Here is a 27,964-nt window from a genome sequence, read left to right as displayed (position 1 = left end):
ATTTAGGTAACATAGTTAGTACTAAATTTAAAATAGTTGTTGATATCAAACTTGAAAGACACTAAATATTTACTTATCTCCTGTTTTTTGTATTTAATTTTTTCTAATACTGCAATATTCATGACTATTATAATCATCAATGACTATTTTTATATATTTATTATCATTTAGATTGATATGTTTCCCAACCATATTCCACTATTTAAATATTACTAATAAATATGTTAAACTATTGTACTTAAAGAAGTAGTAACTGTTAAAGTAACAGCAGAGTTTGCTAGATTTTTTAGAAAAAACACATTTAACTTATAAACGTAAAATTGCACTACTGATGTTGCATGCACAATCATAACATGTGATAAGATAAAACATTGCGCTACGTACCGACCTACGGATGATCCAGTTGCGCAGACGCGGATACTTCTAGGTTAACCTAGATCTACAGGAATATATCACCGTCACTGAACTCTCACTGTTCATTTCACTGCTGTTTTATTTCATTTACTTAGCACGCCGTGTTTTTGTCTTACTGTGTTTGTTTAGATTGTGTACGACAGGTGCGCTCGCCGCAGCATCCGTAGCGGCTATGACAGCAGGCACGCTGCCGGCATGCACGCCCTTTGCGTACGCGCACCTCCCCGCCCGCAGGCACCGCTGAAGCCTTCTGCAACTTTCAGCAGTTTTCCAGGCGGAAGTTTTTGTAAATTTACATTATATTCTTAAATATATTATAATCGTTTCTACATTCTGACTTCTGAAGTATAAATTAATTGAATCAAATATTTCGAATAAATCAGGACTATTTAGTATTCGTTATGAATGAATTCTGCATAAGTTTAACAACTTAATGTTAATGGATACGCGATTTTTTAATTATGTTTAAATCGAATGTTAATATATTACTTATTTTCTAAATCTTGTCACAGTAATTTCGACTTTACGTAAAATAAACACATACTGGGCATTTAGGCTTTCAAGTCACTGTAGCCTTTTAGAACTATTAAATAATCAGATAATTAAAAACTTTTTGCCACTTTTCTATATTACTTCACTCCTCTTCCAATATTCTATTAAAACTGACTATGAAAAGAAGGAGAATTTGGTTTTACTTTGCAATTTATTATACATCGAAGGAAAACGTATTGAACACTTATTCTGATTATATGATAGCTATTGCTGAATGTCGTATTATTACCAAAACCTCCTGTATATTTGGGTATGTAATTCAGGTTTGGAATATAATAAATTAACAAGCGAAATATAAAACTTTCTTGCAATAAAACCTTTGAGTGCCGGACATTGAATTGAGATGCGCTGAATCTACGGTTCACTGCGCGTGAGAAAGTTAACCGATCGCAGCTCGTAAATCGTATATTGGATCCTACTAAATGAATCCCTTGATTGGATGCTAATTAAGAAAGAAGAAATTCTTTGTAGTCGGAGATCTTTACGGTGAAACGATGTCGCACAAGCGTGTCGCTTATCCGTTCGTTTGCTTGCGTGCGTCACATGCATCGTAAAGTTTAGCTTCCCAATGATCATTGATCATCGTAATCAATATTGATTCTATTTGTAACTTCGGTTACATAAATGCACTTTCCCTCCGTTGTTTGTCCTCAACTGGTTGTGTTTAACAGAAGTATCATTTTATAATTGTCATTGTGATGGATTGTTGTTGAAAACAAACTTGAATATTTACTTTTGTATAAAAGTCATCAATGCAAAATTATAAATTTTCAAAATTACTTTTGTTTTTCACACAAGTTTTATGTGTATAATGTTATCCTTGTTTATTTCCATTAATCTATACATCTATACATATAAATAAAATTGGAGTGTCTGTTTGTAATATTGAAATAACCGTTTTTTACTACTTGCATATGAATATAAATACGATACATACACCAACATAACATTTTTTACAATTTTTGTCTGTCTGTCTGTCGGTCTGTTTGTTCCGGCTAATCTCTGAAATGGCCGGACCGATTTTCACGGGACTTTTTTTGGTAGGTAGCTGACGTAATAAGGAGTAACTTAGGCTACTTTTATTTTAGAAAAATAAAGTTAAATTCCACGCGAATGAAGTCGCGGGAACAGGTAATTAATTAATATAATAAAAAAGAAAGTTCTTAGTTATTGGAGATTCTGTTATTGGAGCTTTAATAGATATGTCTTTTGTATTGACACATGCTATTTGCGAAGCAAATAGAGCGTTACTTTTTAACCCGGCCATAATCAAATCTCGGCAATTTGACTTTCGGCTATGTAATATTAGTAAGGATTAAGAATGATTAGTTATTTCAATAATTGATTTAACGCCCTTGGTTTCTAGTAACGTTTCCACTGCAAATATTTGCTTTATCAATTTGTATGGTATAATTATATAGAACCTGCATAATAAACTGTCCATAATATCATCGTATAATTGTAAAAACATTTCCATTTTTCCATATTAAGTTTCAGTAATATTAGAGAACAAGAATTGCTCATATTATATTATTTCATACAGTAATATATCTAATAATATCAAAACTACCTACATCATAGATAATAAACAGTTATTAATAGTTAGTTAAATAAGACGTGCAAATACTAATTATGTTTGCGTTGCACTGTAAATACTCTCTTCCGACTGACGACGGCTACTTAAAATTCAGATAAGTACCTATTCAAATTGTACTCATGCTTATCACATACAATTTAACTTTGTTTGCATTAAGCATAAGGCTGATAAGGAGCTCTTCTACTTTTCATTACATTAACATTGACTCGCTAAACAGAGATTTGTTCTTTGACATGTAATTTTGCGTCAATATAATAAGTGTCTACAGCCTTCAACTTGCACATTTATGGTCGTAAGCAATTAGCTAATTATAATTTTCGATTAGCACAGATGGAGCGTATCGTCTACCGGCGGTCGCGGTTACAGACAGGTTTTGTGGGTTTTACATTACAACGCCTGCAGGGGACTCTGTACGGGTGGCCAACTGCCCTTAACGGGTAATACTCGACGCGCAACTGTTGTTCATGCGTTTCTGTTCACTATTATTGACATCACAACTTTCCATAAAAATTGTTCTTTTTAGGGTTACAAACCCACTGAGTAAAACGAAGTCCTTATTTTGCAACTAGCTTCAGTTGTAAAACGTTTTTGATGAATGCTCATGATGCACTTTTCACACGAATACCACATTTGTTTTCAACAAATACATTATTAAAAAGAGATATCTTTCACGATAATGAAAATCTAACAATTGTTAATGAGTTACAGAATTGTCGTAATTCTTCCCTTTTCGCCTGTTTTCCCACTGGTATAAGCTATTTTGTGATAATCAGTATAATACATAATCAACATGTGGTGTCGCAACTAAGATAATTTTTTACTTAATTCGCTTGACTGAGGCTCATATAATTTAATTAATGCAAAGTAACACCTACATATATATCATTGCGCCACGCAATGGGATCATCAAGGAGATGGAGGCTTCTTCCTCATTTGTTTCTCTTAAGTGCGTTGAACTGCAAGCACATTGCTCCTAATCTAGTGACTCATAATAAAGCAGTATGTTATTATTAGCACCAACTTTTGTTTCGGAACTATTACTCACAGTCTTGTAGTATTTAAAAATGGGTAACTAAGAATATTTCTATTTATATCATTCGAGAGTTATAATATTGACTCTTTTGATCTTATGTGGTTATCGTAAAAAAGCAATAAAGTTTGAATCGTTGGATGTGAATTTTCGATTGGCAAATTAGATTTAATCGAATGATGTATGAGCATGTCACGAAGTCATTTAATGTTAGGGGTGCGTCGTGTGAATTATTGCCAGTAAATCAATTTATATTTAATGTTTCATGCTTAACCGATGGTCATCGGTATGCTTGTTTCTCATTAATATACTCCATTCCGATCTTACTTGATAGCTCGAACATTTCGTAGATTTATAAATCACGTTCTAGAAAGCTCATATTCTAAATGCTTAGCTATAATCGATACTACCCCTTTTGAATATTAGGAAATAAAAATAGGAAAAGTACATATATATCAAAAGGTGCTTGAACTATGACAAATAGTAATAAAAATCTAGAGCCTACTAGATGTAATAAGGATTAGATTTTTCCAACTGATTACGTTCTAACTTACGTCACGTCTTTGGAAGCTGCATATTGCTAATGTTTAAATATTTGCTTTATTTTACATTAGAATCAATCTATCACATAACGACGTGGTCTAAGAAAGTGTTCAAATGGTAGTCGTTTAATGTTGACATTGGTATATTGTCAAACAACCATTATGTCTTGTTAACGAGGAATTTATCTCATTCATTGAATTACTAATACTGCTCATGATTTTGCAAAATCGTGCTAGCTGTAGACTTTGATAATTACAAGTATTAGGTACATTGCTGGATTAGTGTTTAATACTATTACCTTGCATTGTATATATTCATCACGAATTCATAGTATCTTATGTTATAAATTACAGTACTGTCACACTTTAATCATGTCAATTTGTTATGTTGACCTTGTAATAAATCTCTGCAAGTGTAAAGAATTGGAGGAATTGGGTGAGCGGGGTTTTGCACACTTGCCCTTAATTACCTCTGGATTATTCGACAGATAAATATTTTATTCAACTTGATCGGATGATTATTTGTCGTTTTTTTATAAGATATTGCAGACAAACCATCGACCATTTAACGTGTACTTTTTTGTGACTTAGACTTAATCTGTTGATGAATATATATCATGTGAGTGTCTATTGGAAACTTTGCTCTCTAATAGCGCAGTACCCGCATTCTGATACACAGAATGGTTTCGATTTCGATGAGGTTTAGTGCTAATAAACTTTATTACATTGACTTGGTTTCGGTCAAATCACATTTTACACGAACTAAGAGTCGGGCACTCGCTATCTTGCCACAACTAAACCCTGGCAATAAAGTTGTGATTAATACATTTCTTACTCTAAAAAATAACCTTTGAACCTTCCGAGTAAATTGCATCTAAATTATTTTTAATAATAGTACAGATTTCATATATGTACTATTATTAAAAATAATTAAAATTCTATTAAAAACTGAAATTGATTTAATAAATCTTTACTTACTTTGTGTTATTCTTCAGTAGGAGGCATGAAGTTAGTTACAAATTTTAGAGACACGTTTTAGATGTTCTTTTCCGACAATGTGTGTACACATATTGCTTTCTTGAATGATTTCCGTTAAATTACAGTAACCATATTTCACAGTATACTGCGCTTTCTGTTGATAAAATGGCATGATTTTATAAGTCTCGTAAAACGGGATGAGAGTTCCCTGATTGATATTCCACTTTATTGGTTTCGCTGTGTCGATACAATGTTTGTTGATTTCGTATCCCACAGATAATATATGTCCTTACGGTACTCGTCTCATATATTTTAATACCAGTTACACTTTGCTACCCTTGTCTGATATAGGACAATATCTTACGGTCTATTAATGCCTTAAACAGTTAGGCGGAATGAGGTCTTAAATTATTTTTACTATAGACTTTTGTTGAATATAATAAAGTAAACTAATGATAACCTGAATTTATTCTTCACATGCGAAGAAGAAACTTAATTCTTAAAAATCTGTGTTTACGCCTATGTATTATATGTACACAGGCGTAAACACTGATATAGCAGCATTGAAAAACGTTATTTTGAAACGTTTGTTTATAAAATAAAACAAAAACTATAAAATAGTTATAAGTTAAGCAGAGCTTTTAGTATCTATTATTAGTTACTAGACTACTAATAGGTATAATAAATACGTAGATACATTTTTTTTTGTAAATACAGACGTAATGTATATAAAACCCAGACTGATAAAACAATCATACTCACGAATACAAATGTTTGTACCGTGCGAGGAATCGAACCCGCAACCGTCGGAAGTGATTCAGTGTGCAAAACCGCTAGACCACCGAAGCCGTCATAAACAACTAGACAGATATTTGCATTTATACATTTATTTTAGTTTGGATGTGACATGTACCCAGTGTCCGTGGTTCGTGGGAATCATTCAGCACCGGATAAACTATGAGCAGCATTTAATTAGATTCTGCCTCACGTGCATATTGCTTTCGTGTAGCTCGTTATTTCTAAACGAGCTGTTACCTACATGTAATACGTGTGCAACGAAAGCACATTCTGTATTCAGATGTTGTGTCCGTACGTTATTTCGGAAATTTTATAAGCTTCTTGATTCTGATTACTTAGAAAAAATTGGTATCATTTTGAATCATTTGGCCATTTTCATCATAATTATTTTCAAACAATAACACTATGTTGGGTTTAGTTTCATATTTTTACGAATTTTTTTTAGAAACTAGAAAATGTTCTAGCTGCTTCGTGATATCGAAAGGACTAAAGCTGAGTTGTCAACAATTTTACAGTCCTAAATAAAAAACGATCTGCTTAAGTATGTAATGCAGTTCAAGGCTGTTAATTGTCAATTGAAAATTTGCAAGGTTCTGTAAGAAATATAAAAAAATAAATAGATACTATAAAAGTAATGAACACAATAGAAAAAGCGTGAATGTCTTTTTATATTTAAAATATTTTATTAATATTTCTAATAGTCGACTATAACCATAAACAATTAAATTAATAATAATTCTAATATTTCTAATGATAAAAAATTGCTGTTTGATCCAATTAAATTTATTTTATGTCCTGGACTATCGATACATTATTTATTTCTTTATAATTTAAAATCAAGTTTAACGAGCCTCTATAATTACTTTGTCCTTGTCATCGTAACAAATGTGGCGCCTCGATTGGTAATATTGTTTAAGGAAAGATTGGTGTTGAATATTGTCTATCTATATATGCATAAGAATATTGTAACAGAACTATGTCTGTACATTAGTTACTAAAAAACTGATGTTAGACCAATTAAAACCTAAATAGCAGTATTTAAAATTTTGTCTGTCTCTATGTTTGTATGTTCATCACGCAGAAGCTACTGCATTCAATTGAATGCAGTTTTCTTCGATGCTTTACTAGAGGTCAACTTAAACTTAACATAAGAAATATTCTGCGCGAAGCAAGAGTGAGTCGCTAGTTATTTAATAAAGTTGTTAAACAGATACAAACAAGTAATTAAATCTACGGGATTACTAATAATTAAATTTAATATCTTTGGTCATAAATATGTACTATGTTATGTTATTTATTTAAAAGTCGTTAGTGACTTCATTAATTATATAGGTACACTAGATGTGCCTGAGACTCATAGTATTCGAAATAACAACATTTTGTAACTTTTTTGTATGTACTGATTGCTGACCCAAAATATTAAAGGACCACAATACATTAGAGAATACTGCACTGCACCTGAAGTGGTTATGCCGTTTTTACAATTAGCACTCACAAATACACAGATGATAAAAATTGTAATAATAATTATTTTAACGGTAATCAGTTACATTTTAATCGTGTGTTTGGATGTGTAATGATTACTAACGCATTATTTAAAAAAAAAACAAATTATACTGGTTTCACAATAAATTGCTATTTTACGAGATGACTCAAATTCGCCGGTAGTCTATTGGCCTACAAGTCGTCTTCGGCCGACTGTAAAAAGAAAAGTCGGAGCTTTCCTTTTGTTGGCGGTGCGCTGCGCAAGCGCATTGTGTACGCCTTCATGTTGCCATTGCATTGATTGATGTATTTGTTCTATTTAATTGCTTTTTTAATGAGATGCAGTGTCTTATTAGCTTTTTATGACTACTGACCTTGATCGTTTCTGTAGACGCACCTATTTCGACTTCTGTTGTATCCTTAATTGGTATACACGTGTAACTTAGAATGCCGTTATTTTAATCGTATGTCAAATAAAGACGCTATGCATTCTGTTTACTAAATTGTATTTATGTGTATAGGAGTACGGCTTAAATTATTTGATTATTGTAGTATATTTTAATAGAATAATTTTTATGTCAATATCGTCGATATACATAACCGATTATGTGTATGTTATGCGAAGTATCGAAAACCATATTATAATAAAAGACAAAAACGTTATTTTCATTAATATTATATATTATGTTAACAGGTCGTCTCATGAAAAGTTGGATGGACTACACAGTCCATCAAAATTGATATGCCTAAAAAATTTACTCAGGTACACTGGTCCTGGTACTACAGGTCGACCTCAAATAAAGAAATAACGTACAAGGCTATGAAGTAGTATATTTGTAATCAAATAAATATACCTTTCTATGTTCTTGATATATTTATATATCACCAACCACTTCCGATGAGAATTATTTTATACGTACTTGATAAAGTTCAGTTCCAAGATCAGAATAGACGAACATCAGTCAGTGAAATATAAATATAGTTCATATAATATAACATAAGAAAAATAAGAATATGTAACTAAGAGCTCAAACTCCATCATCTTGCGTACTATAATTATAGAGTGCCTATAATCACAGATCCACTTTCTTAGTCATAAAAGCTTATTCTCATTGTGCATTATTAAACAACCTACATATACAAAATAATATAAAAAGTGCATAACCTCATCCCAGGTTGAACCAAATCTGTAAGTTGAAAATAGATGTTATTAACTACATATTTTGGTACTGTGGGCAAAGATAACATTAGTCAAGCAACCGAAGAAAATATAACCGCACTCTAATCAAAAAGCCATTTCTCCGACAGAGGTAATTGTGAAAATAATAGTTATTATATGGATACATCTCAAAGTGCGAAGACATTAGGTCTTCTTGTCTCTGAATTCAATAACATTGCATTTTATTTCACAACAGCGTATAAAATTACTCAATAATTAATATCACTTTTGAATTTAATGGTTTTATTGTTATTGATCATAATTCTTGATTGAATTGATACTGACGTAACTACTATATTATGATGAATGCTAATTGACTGATATTCCAGTGTCTGATGTTGACGCCTGAAGTTCGTCATAATGAATATACATATGTATATGTAAAATGCTTTATTTTATTGTTCTTTAAGCTTGACATATTCAGACTAACGTGAGGCTAAACGCAGAAAGCGATCCCTATGTTGTGTATACCATCTCGGTAGTGTAAAAATAATCGAGGCCAATATTTGACCACTAATCCGACTTACTTTCCCAAATTGTGTTGCGACTATTGAATTATTAAACAAACGTTTTAAAAACGATTTATGGCAATGACAACTAAAAATAGTCGCGTATTTAAATCGATGTCGTGTTACGGAGGCAATAATTTATAACTTAAGTCATGGTGCGGGGTATTAAATGGGATCAGATTTGCATTTTCGAGTGCATATTATAACATATAAACACTTAAAATTATCCATTATTCATTACGCGTGATATAAGCGTGCAAACAAAATACACATAAAATATTACTACTAATCTAACAAACGTGGGAATGATTTTCAACGACAATTTTTTTTTATTTGCCAGTTTTAATCCGAAATTTTGCTAATTGTGCAGTGCAAATGGATTTTAGGGCAACGTACGTGACCGCTCAATAGAAGTAGCATCATCTATCGACATATGCAGAGGCATGCTTTGTCCCTGTATGCTTATCTCGAAAACGACACGTCACGGTTCTGCTATTGTGTTTCCCCTATTGGGGTCGATATTCGATACGCGGCGCATTGCCAGTATTTAGAGGTTTTGTGGGTGGCAGGCGGCGATGTCGGTATAGAGCGCAAGTGGCGACTGTCGGCGGGATGAGTCTCTGCGGTCCACTTTGTGGTCCGCTCAAGCGTGCCACTATCCTATGGCGTCGTCACCACAAACATAGCATCAAACCTGCAAACCTGTTCTTATGACATATTATTCTCATGGCATGTAGCAAACTTAGAGAGATTTTTTTATAAACTGACATTGACAATTAAGTACAGACTGTTCGCATAGTGGATATAAATTCAAAATATTTTTCTTCATCTAAGTCTATTACAGATACGTATGATAAGTCAAATCAAGTTCAAATATAACTTATTCGCATTCTTGGAAATATTAACTGCGAAGAAACTCATGCAATGATCTTTAGAGAAAATCTTTATACGAAATTAAAAATTGTAAATTCAGATCAAGGGCCGATGTCTAAGTCAATGATGATGTAATTGAATTCATTGGAATAACCATAGTTGAAATGTCATGTATCGAGTTCAGTAGTTGCAATGCATGCCCAGTTCGTTCGAATCACCGTCCAGACTGCGTCGATGAATCATGACTGGTTTCACTGTCCTAATCGTGATGCCAATTTTACTGCTGAACGGAATGTACATAAAGCTTCATATGTGTTTATTGCCTGGAATTATTTTTATTTTATTAGCTGTAAATGTTTGCTACCCGTGTATTGTTTTATATTTTGATGGTTTGGGGCAGCGACGTAATGTGAGAAATGCAATTACTATGCATACTGGGTGGCGCCTAGTCCCTATAGTTTTTGGGCTAGCGACTGCAAGTCTCATTTTCATTTATTCAATATAGCAGTATTTCTGTTTTAAGAAGTCTTAATATCAGCCACTTAATCGCAGTGCCTTGATATCATTTTGTTTTATTCGCTGCGTGTATGGATTTATCTATATGATTTGTATTATTTCAGTGTTTATAAAGTATTTATACTATTTAAAGTTACGATGTAGTAACTGTCTTTACTGTACAAGCACTAATTACATGCTGTAAATTCCTGTTAAACAAAATATATATAATTTTATTGTGATAGTCGTACATTGTATTAAATAAATGTAGATAATCACTAAGCTACTAAATATTTAATACTAGACATTTTTAGAAAGATAAGTAGGTACGGTACATAAAAAATAAAAGTAATTTGTATATTTAAATAGTTATACTAAGATTAAATAAATAACAGAGCTAAGCGTTAAAATGTTAAATTTCTATGTTTATATCAATGACTCAATGATATAATCATAATCAAATGTGATAAATATTTACTGTATGATGTACCCGATAAAAGCTATTTTCTCTAAGCTAGGTGCTCGAGAATTTATTTAAGCCTTTTCGACATGTAATTATATAGGTACATATGATAAATAAGTATTCCATGAATATATTAGTATTATGTATACTCGTAGTCGGAACTGTTCGGCACCATTTTGCAGTTTATTGCAATGTGTAATTCTGGACTCGACCACTAGCGTAGGTAATTAAACATTTTAATAGAACTCATGAATCACATTATTAATGGCTGGTTCATATTAAGATTAAATTTTATTTTGCTTTTACATAGGTATCTAGATTAGGAATGTTTAAAATGAATCATAACTGGGTTAATTTCTAAGAACCAGGTTATTTCAAAAGCTTTTTATGTATTTTATTTGGTTTTGTTGTTGATTTCATTTCCATTATTGGATTTAAAAACATATTTAAATATAAAGAAACTGCTCACAAAGTGGTCCTGAGTAACGTCATGAAAATTGCTTCAGTGAATGAAACCGTTATAAAAAATAAAGATATATTATTTATACTTTTTGAAATCGTGTAAATTAAAAATGGTATTAATAATACTATTACCATGACCATTGCAACAACCATTAAGAAATTATTTACATATATTATGTTATAAGAAGGTATGATTTATATATTTTTATAAAAACCTGGTAAAAAAATGGTACGTTATCCCATAGTACCTAACATAAGCTATTATATTCGTTGCTAGAAACAAATAGATATCTATTACAAGTTAAATAATCTAACCTAAATAAAATACCTGTTGTATGAAGTGTCTTTTATCGCATACGCTGCGGAAATGTCTACCCGTAAGAATTTAGGCCGCTAGTAAATTATAAAATTTTATATTTGTCTTTAAGCACAACAATGAGTTACAAAGTATATATTACATAATACATAAAAGGTTCCGCCTATTTGTCTGACCCTAGATTCATACAGGCGTGATGTAACAATACTCGTACGTAGGATGCACTATGCTTTCATCTGCGATGGCCTGCGAGCAGTGTCCCTTAAGAATGTTTAGATTTGATAATAATGCTTACTAGACTAATAATTCAAAGTTTCTAGAAATACTGTTCAAATGAAAGCTTGGTTATTTGTGTCATTACAAAGGGTGGATAAAGAGTAGAACATAAATCAAAGAGGGAAGTCCGTCAATTATGTTCATGTCCCAGAGATATTGAGTGGCGTGTTGACGATTCTTATTACTAGATGTTTGAAATGGCAGATCACTTAACCGTAATGTAACAGACAATGCAGCGATTTTGTACAGATTACCCCTGATCTGATATATAAGAAAAATTATACAACATTAATCATATTGATTCTGGTTGTATAAAATACTACCGCTCCGCTCTTGTTACGTACAGCATAAAAGCTTCTTGCAGTAAAATGGTATAATGTATATTATATTTTAAGATTAGTCTGTATATTAGTGAAAACTGCATTCAATTCCATACAGTAGTTTTTACGTGATGCGCGTCCAAAATATACGGACATATAAATAAAAGTTGTAAAATTCGTTGCTTTGACTTCTGTTGCTACAATCTATAATGTACAGACATTGGCCTGTTATAATTTTATTATATGTAGGTATATATAACCTAGCATGCAAACCACCAAATTTACATACTATTCATGGCAATAGAAGGACTAGTATAGCCATTTCACTGGAATATATGCAACCGTCTTACTGCAAAATCATGCTTTGGTTCTATGTTTATCAAACTATTCTAATCTGGTCTTTACAGCTTCACCGACCGATATGGGGTGAGTACAGATGGCACTACAAACCCACGGAAGGACTTTTGTAACGGCTGAAGACCAGCTCTCGCCCCACGGATATGACTTTAGTCTGAGCATACACCTAAGGGTTAGAACCTCTGCTTAGACCATCGTAATTTCGATGGATCGATCGAAAAAAAACAGTTCCTAATATATATGAATGTTTATGTGATGATACGTGATCTAAGGCAAACGTGTGTTTGTGAGTGCACCTGGCAACGGACGCGACAGCTCGCATCGTCTGCGACGATTTCGCTGTACATTTCTTAGAATCGTATCGGTACAACGGATGAAATGCTCCTAGAATGACGATATGTGCATGTTATGCGTTCCTATAAATGTTCAGTATTAAATTACCACTGTAAGCTTTATTGTCAACGTGTTTGCGCGACGTTGAACTCGAGACGTGTGAACATAAGTATATGATAACTTATCCACCTTTGTAATAATGATGTTAGAAATTAGTAATTTACTGTCGTACTTTTGCACAAACAGCGTTACACTAAAAAAACTAAATATTTTAAAAATAATACTAATATACTTATTCTGCCTTCTTTTTTCGGTTTTTAGAATATAACTCGAACAAAACAATTGTATTGAACTATTTGTTATAAAAGTATGATGAATTCTGAAATTATTCGAGTGAAGATGAGATGTATGTATGAAAACATAGGAGTAATAGACTATCTGTGATCAGTACAGATCCATGAGTAGCGTAATAAGTTTTATAGTGACCGAACGAGGTTCTTATGTAATATGATAATATATATTTTATGTTTGTCACTTTAGAACTCAATATACAGCTATAAAACTTAATTATAATATTACTTCAATCTTTTTTTCATACCTATATTAACCTTTTCTTATGAGAAATGATGATATATACAAAGAGAACAGTCAGTCTTATCGCGATGATGAAATTGAACTTTCAACATACCATTCAATAACTAAAGTCAGCTAATTAATATTCAGTCAACGTACAAAATTCATATATATTTAAAACAATAAACAAGTAAATGACAAAACGTCATATAATAATATTCTAGTCAATAGTAAACCCAGCCTTGGCCGCCTTTGCATCCTCACCGGTTGCATATCAAGACTTCTATAATAGTATATTGTCTTTGTACGACACCCTTTATATAAGTAGTCATTAACAGTACTTTAATTTATATTACTATATTTGTTTTATTAATTTATTAAAACTTTAATGTACAAGTACACAAGTAAAAGTACACATGGTGACATTTTCTCAATGTCAACCACAGAGCAAACACAGATCACATGATCTCTGTTTGGTGGTATTATATTTCAAGAATATCTGTATGAAAAAAAATATGGATCAGAATGAAAAAATATATGTAATATATGTATCCATACTCAAATGTACATTATATTTAATAAATGTATGTGCATGCTGACCCGTGCAAATTCGTCTGCGTTTATAACAGACCACGTTATTGCAACATTTTACATTGATGTTTCGCTCCAATTAATTGTAGCGTGATGTTTTATAGCCTGTAACCTCCCTGGATAACTGGGCCTTCCAAAAATCAAAATATTTATTCATTCGAAACAGTAGTTCCCAGGATTAGCGAGTCCAACCAAATAATCAAACTCTTCAGCTTAATGATGTTTAATTATTATTCTAGATAGATGTTATATGTACAAGAATATATAGATTTACGAATGTATTCCGGTGTTCACATAAAATTACTTACTACCTACTTAAACAGTTTATTTAGTGGTAATTTGAGTATGTACAGGAATAAGCATAATTTGATTTGATTAAATACTTTACTGAAGTTTTGAACTTTATTGAATTCGAAATAACAGCGTCGTAAAATGAAAAGGCATACAGAAAATTCTTCAGTCCATAAAATTGTAACTTATTTATAAGTGGAATGTTCACTCTATGTCGTATATCTACCATGATTGTTTATGTACATTTACTTGGTTTTACTAGACAGAAAAGGCACCGTATGCATGCTATACTTATACATTTGTTTTATTATATTAAACTAAAATTACGTCCTGTATTAGAATGTCTTTAGTTTTTTTCTTGTTTTTATAGTCACTTTATAGTCACCTTGCTGACATGAATAGCATTGTGCTGTCTTATTGATTAAAACAGTTTTCTGATTAAAATTAACAAATTTTCTGCACAATTTTCTTAACTTCTTTTCTAGAAACTTCTATAGTCTAGCTTTTATATCAAAAAAAGTAGACGAAGTCGCGGGATAACGGATATAGGAATTATTATATTTATTTAAAAATGACTAACTCGCACTTTACTAGTTCGTTTATTTGTATTATATTACGTGTATAGAGAACGAGAAACAAAAAATAACATTATAATATTTTTTAGTATCTACATAGTAGTAGTACCTAGTAATATTATTGTTATAGATATGTATTTAATGAGTAGGTATTTAGGGTTTTATTTGTTTTACTGGTTATCTACTCACAATTTATTAAATCTAACTCAGTGTCTATCTACTAAGTAAAATAAATTGATTCCAGTATAGAAAGTAGATTCTGTCGGTAACGTTTGCGGTAGATAGTGTAAATGGTCGAAGCGAGCCCCCGCCGCGTGTTCATCCTCCATTCATTCTCCGATAACATCCGTTTCCTGGGTGGCGGTCCATCTCGTTGCATCTCCGACTCTCACTATTGTTTATAATAGATTCATACGGTCATCTCCGACTATTCAATAATAGTTCACAATGAGGGTTTCATGTACAAGTGATCGGATGAAAATAAATTTTATGGTAATGCATCCATTGCAGCATACGAAAGTGTAACCGTATATTTCCAATACAAGTCTAGGGGCTGTTGCACAAGCGTTGAGTCGAGTGTCGTCGCCGCGTGGCGTGGGTAGGAGGAAGAGCCGTACCTAAGCGGATTCCGAGCATTGTATGACCGATTTGTGATTACATTTTTAACAGACTCAAAAGAACAGCGAAGACTGACATTGGTTAAGTATCTTCGCAAGATCTTTTAAGATTTTAAAAATATTGCATTGTCCTTGTCTGAATACTCTTTATGGATCTTTATAAATTGAGTTAATAGTGGTTTTGAATTAAAATTATATTGTATTGTATAAATACTAATTAAAGCTTAATTAATATAATAAATATATTTTTATTATTTATGATAGGCAAGCCTCTTTATGTCTGGATTTACAGAAATAACGTAAGTTAAATCTCAGTATGATTAGTATATAATTTGTATTGTATAACTATTAGGACAATGTTTAGCATATTGACTAGCAATGAGGTCCGCAGCGTGATGAGACTGCATGTACAAAATGTACCTCATATGTAGATAATACAAAACACATTGCGTGAATGTTAGTAGATATTGCATGGACGAATAGAGAATTATAACTTTAACACTCGCTTTAGTTATAAAATATATTATTGTCTTTCGTTATTGGAATAAAATTTCTGAATACAAATTTAATGTGTTTTTCCCATCGTGCTTATAGTTTATGCATTTTATTGAGACTCCGCGGTGTTGCATATTAAATGGACAGTTACCTGTTAAATGATAATTATTTATATTTACGACATTTTGTAACATGAAACGTCGTTCAAAAAGGCAATTATAATTTCTATGTTGTCATATTATGTGGTCGCAGTTAACATTAATCGTTTACAATATACAACTACTAAAATAATATTATATCATTCTCATTACACAAACGAGTATCAAATTTTATAGTGTAAAACAAGCGACCAGTTAGAACTACACCGTATACAGATTTATTGTTGTTTTCTGAGACGAACTGTCAAGTCGATGTATAGATGGTGGCGCTAGTGTCAAGACATCGGATCACTCATGTATCTGAGATGTGTGCAGTGATATATCAGCAGTGCAGTGAATCAATCTTCTTACTGTTGGACGTTATCTAGGATCGGCGCCCACACAGTCTTTAATGAAAGAGCTTTCGTCGATCTCTCAAGTTCTCAACAAGCACACCGCTTCATATTTTGATTTGGCTAGTTAGCATTCTACTATGTAATGCTGATATTGCTTTTAAATTGTAACTCATAGAGAATCTCGTAGCCTAGTGGTTTTGAAGTTTTAAAAGATTCTACGGTATTGGATACACTGATATTAAACCAAATTATTAGGACTGGGCTAATTGGCTCGTCCACTATCACATAGTCTAGATATATATTAATATGGACTTATCAAATGTTTTGGTACCACGACTACAATTCACAAATACAATTTATATAGTATTTGAGAACTTCCTACCTACATTTCGAAATAGCTTACTTTAATGGGAGATAAGGGAATTGTACATCCGCCTGCACTAATGGTATATGCTGGCGGGCGGAGCAGTACAGAATGATATAATAAGCTTTAAAACAATATGAGCAGGTCCAGGGGATCACGTGGAGTTCGACCTAATATGGCGGTGCACTAGTAGCAATCTCCCCCCTGTTCGAATAACTGGTAACTTAAGTATGTCGTCGAACATGCTATTTAGATTGCCTGCGGCTTTCGGGAGTGTTATTCTTCATTTTATTGAGACCCTAATGAACCGTATTCATTGTCTCGATTACAAGTTAACTGTATATATATTATAATGGTTTTATATTGCATGCACCACGTGAATGCGATAGGTTTTTGTTATAATATTCACAATCGCTCGTTACAACAGACACCCACTCAGTATCCAAACGATAATGATCTTGAATGAATCCGCGTAGGTCGTGTTTATTGACTAAAGTTGTCTTGTACGACGTCGTACTACGAGGCGGATCTCAACTAAATACAAATGTAAATAAAAAGCAGAAAGTAGACAGTACTACTATATTTAGGTTTGCGCGTATTAGATGTTTAGTGTGCCAAGGAAAATGGCAAAGGGTGTGGTGCTAAAAGTGAATTCAGTCAGTATGTGGGTAACGACTAGGCCCGAGGACGAGACGACGATAAGACACGTATTATTTCGCAATTTGTTTTCAATGGCTGTATAAATTGTTCCCATGCTTGACAATCAACGTCTATAAATATAAAAAATATAACTGATACATTTCATGATATAGAAGACATGTGAGAAATACAATTATTGCTGGACTTAATCAATGTAAAAGAACTCGAAACAGTTATTAATAAAACTTTCGTCTGTTTGTCTTTGTGTTTGTGTAAAGCAATCTTAGAAACGGCTTAATCGATTTGGGTATGGTTTTCGCTACTGATTTAAGGTAAGCTTCAATAAAATAAAGTTATAAAGGTACGAGACGCGGGCTTAGCTAGTCATTAATATTTTCTCAGATATATAGCAAATGTAAAAAAGAAATCATTCTAAATTTGGAAAAGTTATTTTCAATTCCTATATCCAAACCCTAACTCAAAAAGACAGCTATTCTATATCAGCCAAGTAAAGACCACCGCGCACGCACGGCTGCAACGTGTGTGTGCCTCGCATTGCATCCACTTGAGATCGCCGCTGCACTCGCTTGCAGCTAAAGCGATACCATTACACTTCCGTCTTGCTGACACGAATATTATAAAGAGATTTTATATCTAGCTCCTGTAGAACATAGGCCTACCTTCTCAACATTTAATGTACCTACTTAGTTATCACAAAGAATACCAGAGACTAGATGCTGGTTTTAACGCATTTGCAACATTGTTGAGTTTATGGCCGATTGCTATATGGTTGGATAGGCGACATTGTGAGTGATGCAGTAATTTTTCACCGACACGCACGACAGTAAAACAACGTCTACTCGTTTTATTTTATGTTCTACACATTAAGCTCAGTAAATGCTTCAGCTCGAGGACCCCGAGCTGACCTTTTTTATTAATAAATATATTTTCTATATTACCGTAATTATAATCGGTGATATCATCAACTGTATGTGTATATTGTTAAATGTAATCTAAGTAATTTACTTTTGTTTAAACAAGTATTAATCTCAACAACAAAACAATTTTACAAGTGAACTGAGTTTTTTTGATGATATCACCGATTTTATAAAATTATCTAATATCCATCAAAAGTAAACAATATAACAGCATTTATTAAATAGGCACACGGTACTAACTTCAAATTGTACACATAAATCATAAACGATTAGCAGGAAGATAGAATACTAAGAGTCAATGAGGGTAAATCGACTGGTACGGGGTGTAACAATCTGACGATTTATGACTGCGCAACGACAACACGCGCCCTCCAATTGTCCCTTCAGATTTACGCCACCATCGATTTGGTGTCAGTGCAAACTAAATTCTATTGTCATGACCAATCTTTGCAATGGCATACGACACTATACGCTGTTGTAATAGAATACCTCCCTTTGTCAAACGGAATATTGTATCATATTTCTTTTCCATTTTTGCAGGCGGAGCTCGTGGATATGAGAGCAGAATTGGTGCAAGCACGTGCGTCGACTGCTGGTAAGTATTTACCTACATACAAGTTATACAATTTAAATCTATATTGTAATTATACAAATAAAAGGAAATATACTAGGTAGTGGTGTGCCACCAATATTTCGGTTTCGTCCGAAGTGGAACATACAGAAATTAGAGTTAGGTTTTGACTGTAAAATCTAGTTTTAGCACTATAAACCTAGTTTCAAGACTATATATCACCATCCATTACAAAGGATCTTTGTACCCTCACAATGCTATATCCCATACATACAATAAAACGGTAATCGCCTGTATGTGCTGTTCCGACCTAGAACAGATTTCGTTTGTGTAGTTTGTGTAGCTGTAGTGGGGGGGAGGGGGGGGGGGGGGATATTTAATCTAACTAATGTCGATACAACCTAATATTTCAGATTATCTCCCACCTTCACGTGATTAGTTTTGACTCCATGCTGTCTCCAATCATTTTCAGTATTCTAATCGAACTCTCCCGCAGCAATGACTGCTGAAATAAGATGTGACTGCTATCACATCATATTTCATTACACTATAATTACTATGTCATTTATCATATACTATTAGTATAGTAGTATATACTACTACACTAATAGTATATGAGTATATACAGGTACATAAATGAAGACTAAGACGGGTACATAATAAGAACACTATTGTGGTAGCATGCAAATGCAATTTATGCAACGACATAACAAACGGCGACTTTAGATTCATCGTTTGTTTTTCAGTGAACAGTAAAACTAATCGTTGTTTTTCTATGCATATCTTTGTGGATAAATTAACTGTTATGAACCTAAGAAATAATAGCTTTTCAATGAAGGAGTATAAGTTATTTATAATGTACAGGCAGATGTCAGGATGGTGGAGATACGGCGGGTAATGTGCCTGAGGCAGCACGCGCCCGATCGGAGGCGAACCAACTGGCTCGGGAAAACGCCGCGCTACGGGAGACTGTACTAGCTTTACATTCCGAACTATTTGGTGCTAGGTAATTGACATTACTTGCCCTGAAAAATATTGTATATTATATTCATTTTTAATGCCTACCTGTTTCTATCATGATCAATGTGAAAGTTTGTGTAAATGTTTGTAACTCGATGACACATGAACGGCTGAGCGGATTTGAATGACAGTTATATATACACAGACAGACAATATTCTAGATTAACTTACGAATACGGATATAAATAGATTTTGCAACTGCGGATACCTAGCGAGTCAGTTTTATAATTAGATATTAACGCCTAAGTTATAAAATTTATATAGAAAGAAGTTTAGAGGATCGATAGAACCAATATAAATGATTAAGAACAAAGCTTTTTATGGCAGCAGTAGAATAAATAAAAGCATCTTGTGTATATTTCATTTTTTAATCTTTACTTTTTACCCTTCAGACTGGCTACGAAGTATTTGGATAAGGAGTTGGCTGGAAGAATTCAGCAGTTACAACTACTCGGGAGGGACATGCGCGCCGAACTTAGAGACTCGTTATGGGCTCAGGTATATTATTGTTACCATTTATTTCAAAAAAATTAGACAATTTTTTTTTAAATAATAATATTTTAATATATTTAAAAAAAAACTATTTTTTTCTTACATATAATAGTGGACGACGTGCCGCTAGCTCGAATTGTTATCACAGATAATTTATATTTATACATACAAAATTTATAATATTTGCCCATTGGAACCTACAACATATGGTATTTTGCAAAATATTTGAAATTGCTACTTCGTAATCGTTACGAGACGCAATGCTTATAGAAAACAAAAGAAAGGTGAGCATGGAGGTCCTATATCCAAAGTTGGTTCAAGACTATTTCCTGATTCTGCAGGTAGAAGCGGAGATACTGCTGCAGCGTCACAAGACTTTAGTGCGCGTGTGCCGCGGAGTGTCCCCGCGACCGGCGCGGCCTCCTCCTCCCCAGGCCGCTCCCCCTGCTCACACGCACACTCCTCACCCGCCACACTCGTCACACACGTCACACCCGTCACACGCGCCGCACCGCGCTCGCCCCCGCACCGTGCGCGTGCGCCGCTCGCCGCATCTCGGGCTGGGCATCTCTGTCACGGTAAGTTGACGTCACGTGTGACGATGTGCTTAGACATTTTTCACTTTCGAGATTCTCAATATGACTGTTATGAGGAAAGTGAAAATAATAAGAAATATTTTTTGTTTGTTATTCTTGTCACATAGATTTTTTTACACAAAACGCCATCTAGTCTCAAGCTATCCAGAGTTGTAATAGGTATTGACAACTGATACAATTCTTAGATACATTTTTTGTAAATACATACATAGAAAACACCCAGACTGATACAAACTATCATACTCCTGAATACAACTGTTTGTGTCGTGTGTGAAATCAAACCCGCAACTATATGAAGTAAAACGATGTGCTAAACTACTCGACTACCTGGAGCGTCTATTTGAATTGAATTTGTTAAATGATATTCCTGTTTATTAAAAATGTTATAATCTAAATATAACTGTTTGTATAGTATGCTAATTTTAAACCCATTGTTACAAACTATGGATGTATTTCGTCTGGTTTAATTTCCGTAGAGTTAGTGACTCATTAACATAATACTAAAAGCTGGACTATAATGATTGTCCGCCCCAATGGACGACAAGTGTGACGCAGGTATAAGTATGCATGTATAAACAAAACAATACTGTTTCATTGCTGTCAGCGACAGCCTTGTCTTCCTAACAACCGTAATGTTGGCATCATTCAAACCACTGTTTACTTTCTAAAGCATTTGAAAGATTCTCAATGAGTGAAGTAGAGTCCATTAGTTAGACATTCTGAAAGTTCCGGATACTTATTAGTCACGACGCAATGAATTATTTGTTGTTTTGACGAGACCATTAGAACGCGGAACTGTGGAATTATATAAGTAGATAATTTCCAACAATATCCAGTTATTAATAAATTGAAATATATGATTTTGTCCATTACCGACTTCAATTTTCATTAAGAATAAGATCAACATTAGTTTCGATTAAACTAAATTTAGCAAATATTTCACGTAAATTGTATAATTATTTACGTGAAACATTTGAAAAGAATATGATTGAACTTATTAGCAGCTCTTTTTGGAAGTCGTTAGGTTTTTTGGGTGATTCCTCAAAAATGTGTTAAGTATGTGTGTGTTTATATGTATATTATATTATATTTTTTACATAAATATTTCCAAATCCTAAGGTCGTTGATATTTCTGGCAGGGCGGTCGTGAGCACGGGGTGCCGATCCTGATCTCGGAGTTGGAAGCGGGCGGGCCGGCTGCTCTCACCGGCGAACTATACGTCGGCGACGCCATCCTAGCCATCAACGATCTCGACCTTACGCAGGTACCATCACAGAGAACTTTAATATTCTCTGTCGTGTGTTAAATTTTAATATTCTCTGTCGCCTTCTCATATCTGCCCACTCATGTATAAACGAAATATCTTTGGAAAGTGGTAACTTGAAATTACCGTAAAAATAAATTTCCTTTGTCGCATTGTAAAGTGCGTTGAGATACGCACGTAGACTTGTGACTAGTTTAATGTAAATTGTGATTATTTATAGTTAATTATGGTATTCTATAAACAGTAATGAAAGCGCTATACAGCATGCATTAAATCAACAGTATTTAAACCTTTTGTTATTACTTTTATGATAGCCGTTCTTAATATAATATAATTAATATGAAATATTTACATTATAGGCGTGTCACAAAGAAGCAGTACAAGCATTACAGAGTGTTAAAGGGGATTGCGCGCTTTGCGTTCAGTTTATAGCGACCGACGACGATGACAGGCTGTCAGAAGATAACTACAGGTAATTGTAACTAGCTTCTTATCTATACAGTTCTCATCAACTTAACTCGTAATTTTGTGAAACTGCAACTACACAGGTCACGAGCTAATAAAATTATACAATTAGTGCTGTGATATTAGGACGATATATTTACTTTAAGTAAATCTGACTAATATTATAAACGCGAAAGTTTATGAGTATGGATGGATGGGTGGATGTTTATGTGTAAAGTGTATGTTTGTTACTTTCACGCAATAACTAATAAAGGGATTGTGATGAAATTGTGATATTATAGATATTAGAAACACAGTAAATGTAGCATAATAATACAAGGGCTATAATTTAAAAATATGTAATGTAACTTGGGCGAAATTACTGATCTGGATGGATAGGTAGATGTATGTTTGTTACACTTTCACGCAATAAATAATGAAGGCATTTTAATGAAACTGTGACACTATACATAAACTGTAATGTAGCTTATTCAACAAAATAACAGATACGCTATTATTTAAAAGAATATAAAGTAAATTGGGCGAAATATAATGATTAAGTAACAGTGAAGCAGGCGAAGTTACGCGGATCAGCTAGTTTTACTATTTTTTTTATAACATTCTTTGTTTGGTACTGTTAAAAAATTGTACATCAAGTTGGTAAAAGAAATACCATTTTCATATATAACATTTTTTAATATAAAATTTATATTCCTTATGATGATATTATATCAGTTTTACATTATATGTAGCTAGTATATTTGCCCCCAAGAAAAAATTACATATACAGATATACTTTTACAGATTCCCACTGTACCCCGAGGATGGAGAGGTATTCGGGGGTGAACAGGATGGTTCGGGTGCAACCCCCACAGCCCCAAGAACACCCGACTACACTAGGTATACTTACAGGTCATTTATCATTCATATAATTCACATTGTATATATGTAGTATTTAAGATTACCGAAAACACGAATTTTTCCACTGTATGTGTATTTACTATTTATGTAGAAAGACGTCTGCGTATGTCATATCTGTTTTTGTTACTAAATAGTTTGCTTTGTGGGCTTTTTGAATGGAGGCACGACTTTACTATTCTTTACTTAAGACTTTATTACTTTACTACTCAAGAGACAATGTCAAGGTATAAGTTGTATTACGGGCGTCACGTGTTGATGCGATTTCGTTTTGATTTTTATGTATATTGGCGATGGTTTTATTTGACATTCCGATTACATAAAAAAAGTTCAAGTTTTTTATATGTAGGTACTGTCTTTAGAGATTTCTGTAAAAATCTGTACAATTTAATTGATTACCTCGGCAGTCTAACTGTTTTGAACACCGTCTTGCCTCGCACGGTACGGTTAGTAAGCATAACATAAGCTCTGCTTAATTTGGGACTAGATGGCGCTGCGTGAACTGTTATAGCCAAGTTTCTTTATAGTTAAGTAATTATGTGGTGTTCGTATACAGGGCAGAATCAGATGCAGGATCGAGGTCAAGGTCGGATTCTGGATCGAGGTCTGGCAGCGAGTGTTCCTCGCCTCAGTACCGCGCGCCGGTCGCATACCCCGACTATAATTCGATCAACAACAATCTGTCCATACTCGATATGGATGATGACTCAATTAAGATTGAAACACGTCTGGATTTAGATACCTACCAGGTTAATAACATTTTAAAATTTTACTCATGAACCATATTCCTTTTCTCGATTCTCGGGCGGGGTAATTTAAATTTAGTAATAGAGAAGAATGTATTTATAAAAAAAATAAGAAATATTATTAATTTAATAAAGCCTACTTTGTTGTTCAACTAAGGGATTTTATATTTTAAATATGTTAAACATATTTACACTTAAATGCTACGTAATATCCACGGGTCAGAAGCTTTTTTCGTCAATTATTTCCTCTCGGTTGTAAATTTATAAGTTGGTTAAGAAAATTGTGATATCAAGCTCAGTGAAAGTCAGCTGCGGTTCCGAGGGTGGGTTGCAGAGTAGCAGTCATGCAAATATGTAAAAAAATAAATCATTGTTAAAGCAAGTGCCAAAAGGATTCCTGTCAATTAAATTTGCTTATACTTTATGTACGAGACAATTGTGTGTATGTAGGTCCCGCGCGTGCGGTCGGCTCGGTCCACGCCCGTACACACGCGGCGTCCCCGCGCACCGCATCACACACCGCAGGTATACCTTGCATACCCATTTAGAAATAACATAGTGCTTATATTGTTTCAAATTTGACATATTAGAAAACGATAAAGATTTTTTAAGGATTATAATTGATTGGCGCATACGCCTGCGTTAATGGTGTACGATGAGCGTGAGGTCAGGTCAGTTAACCAATCGTGATTTATCATAATGGTTTCCATGGAGAACCGCGAGGAGGTCAACTTGACATACATTGCTAGGGTTATGGAGTTAAGGTATAATAGGGTTTTAATCTGCATTACTAATAATCCCTTTCCTCTAAACCGTTGGTTCAATCAGATGCAGTCGTGTTATGTATGCTTTTTGGTCTTGTAATTGTAAAATATGTACTATAATAAAATCACTTAAGCAATTAACAATCCTAGTACGCTTTTACCATTTCCAATACATATAATATATGAATACAAAGTTACTGTCTTAAGTATCATCTTAAGACAGTAACTTTTATAATAATTGCAACTCAGAAACTTATTAAAAATTTATTTAGTTCTTCATTGAAAGATTTTCCAAGAATTTTCTTTGTGAGTGAAAACTAATCTTCGTGATAATAGTTCAAACATTTTGAAAGCTATGCATTGCCTATAGATAGTGGTATTACCTGATTAATTTTTGTACTGTGGAAACAGCAAATTATTAAAATCATTTTTTATATGCTACCAACTTATTCATACTACAACCTTTTATAGTCTAAGAAATAAATTTTATTATGAATGCACTTTCTATTACAATTAATAATATTACTAGCAAACAGTGCATAATTTTGAAACTGACATCATATTTAGACATTGCATTATTTAACAATATATTTAATCTGACTAATCTCCAAACTGGATTGTTGATTTAATTAATTGTATATTTTTTTACAATAGGACTGGCGTACGAAAGGCACATACGTAGCACTGCAGCCGGAGGCGCCTGTGCCGGATACCCCGCCCCCCGCGCCCCGCACCCCACACACCACACCCGCCGTCGCCGCCGCCCCCCCCGCAGCTACCGCGGCCCCCGCAGCCCCCGCAGCACTTGCAGCGTCTGAAGCCCCCGCAGCCCCCACAGTTCCTACGGCTCCCAGTGACGCGACCACCATCTCAGACGGCAGTCAGTTCTCTCAATTATTTAACATTTAACCCACACACTTATATAACATTTTAATATATTATTCAGTGCAACAAAATCTAAAGTGGAACCAAATGTCCAATTAGTGTGAACTGTGTGAATGTGGTTACTGGAATAGTTGGATATTTGATTGCATTTTGTTGCTCTAAACTTAACTCTTTATATTCATTAGTAGTAATAATAAGTAATTAACAGTATGTTGATTTGCTAAAGTCATTACTAACATTACTACCAAAACTACATGCAAAAGTATATGACACAGAGTATAGTAGTTAATTAATCTTACACTATACATAAAATCATTAGTAACTTCACATATCGCATATTCGCCGTATAAGTATTGCTACTGCTAGTGTTCAAAATGGTCGTATCGTTAGTGCCGGAGTCCCCGCCGGCGGCCGAGCAAGTTCCGCCTTCCGTCGAGCCGGATGTCAAGCTGAACAAACCCAACGGCGACGCCAGGCCGCTCAGGAGAGAGAGCAAAGGCTTCAGGTATATGTGCTGCCATATAATTTGTACGCGTTTCTGTAACCATGTAACCTGGTTACTGGGTTACAAGGTTACCTGTGATGCCGTGCATTATCTGTGGTTTAAGTTGTAGTTTAAAATCTTACTTCCACTCCATTCATAAATTCTGCAATTTAGTTTATGTTCGTAATCATATTTTCAAAAACACACGAATTTTCTGGACTTGTCCCACATTATTTAGTGATTACTAAAGGAATGAAGAAATACAGTTTTAGTAATTCTGTTTTCAAATAATGCTTTCTATCTGTACATGGTTACACTACCACATATTATGGTGAACTTACTTGCAAGGAAAATGTTCAAGATGCATAATTGTAATGAAATGTAAATATATGTCGGGCTACCGAAACGATTTGTTATTTAGCATGGGATTGTCATTTCCCAACTGATATTACAAATCCTCAAAGAATTGATTTCGTTCTGTTGGTTCAACTAGAAAAAATGCTCTTTATTTAAAGTAATTTTTTATTACAGGATAGGATCAGCGCGAAGAGTGTTGGATAGCGTGCTGACGAACGGTGACGTAGAACGTGGTAAGCTCCCGGCGCGGCTTCTGGCCGGCGACGGAGATCCCGACTTCGGTACCCCAGTTTGAGCCTTCGCCGTTCGCCATTATCTCTTCACGTTTCCATTTACGATGGGTCTGCGCTGCCATTTAGACCTCACAACGCTAGATCACGCATGCATATATCTTTGATGCAGATAATACAGCTTCAACCATGAAGAATAAACATAAAACAGGTGGGTCATAACTCCACATGCCGTAATAGAATTGTTTATATTTGTATATCTTTTTTAATTATGATACAAAATATACTTACAAACACTCTCATGAATATTGCACATCGGACGGTAGGCGTTTCTTATTATTTTATATCGTACCGTCACTAATGTTCATAAGCCGAAAGCTACTGATTCATGAAACTGCATATCTTTGCCAGAGGAGCAAAGGGAAAATAAAATCTTGTACCTTACTACTACGCAGTCACATGATCAATTTAAAATTTAAATTTAAATTCAATATTATTTATCATATTTCCACTTTGTTTCTGGAAAAATGTAACTATAAAGTTACAATATTTTGACTTACAACAAAACATGTTTATATGTGTTGATAAAATCATACA

At 33.7% G+C, this 27,964-nt stretch overlaps 1 protein-coding gene across 1 annotated transcript in view; it reads left to right on the top strand.

Moving 5' to 3' along the window:
• Positions 1-27,719, top strand: part of LOC131843645 (Golgi-associated PDZ and coiled-coil motif-containing protein-like) — a 52,260-nt gene extending 24,541 nt beyond the window's left edge. Inside the window, exons 3-14 of the mRNA XM_059192321.1 lie at positions 19,136-19,190; positions 20,031-20,172; positions 20,579-20,684; positions 21,020-21,256; positions 22,414-22,539; positions 22,899-23,011; positions 23,788-23,895; positions 24,458-24,650; positions 25,098-25,172; positions 26,066-26,291; positions 26,687-26,801; positions 27,312-27,719. Coding sequence (XP_059048304.1) covers positions 19,136-19,190; positions 20,031-20,172; positions 20,579-20,684; positions 21,020-21,256; positions 22,414-22,539; positions 22,899-23,011; positions 23,788-23,895; positions 24,458-24,650; positions 25,098-25,172; positions 26,066-26,291; positions 26,687-26,801; positions 27,312-27,432 — 1,617 coding nt within the window. The 3' untranslated portion in view covers positions 27,433-27,719. The remainder of the gene's footprint in view (positions 1-19,135; positions 19,191-20,030; positions 20,173-20,578; positions 20,685-21,019; positions 21,257-22,413; positions 22,540-22,898; positions 23,012-23,787; positions 23,896-24,457; positions 24,651-25,097; positions 25,173-26,065; positions 26,292-26,686; positions 26,802-27,311) is intronic.
• Positions 27,720-27,964: the final 245 nt, after the last annotated feature.

This window comes from Achroia grisella, unplaced genomic scaffold (assembly GCF_030625045.1).
Source record: "Achroia grisella isolate CSIRO2021 unplaced genomic scaffold, CSIRO_AGI_Agris_v1 utg327, whole genome shotgun sequence".
In the NCBI taxonomy this organism is placed as follows: Eukaryota; Metazoa; Arthropoda; class Insecta; order Lepidoptera; family Pyralidae; genus Achroia; species Achroia grisella.
Note: the sequence above shows the minus strand (reverse complement) of the source record. Positions and strands in the feature narration are given on the sequence as shown.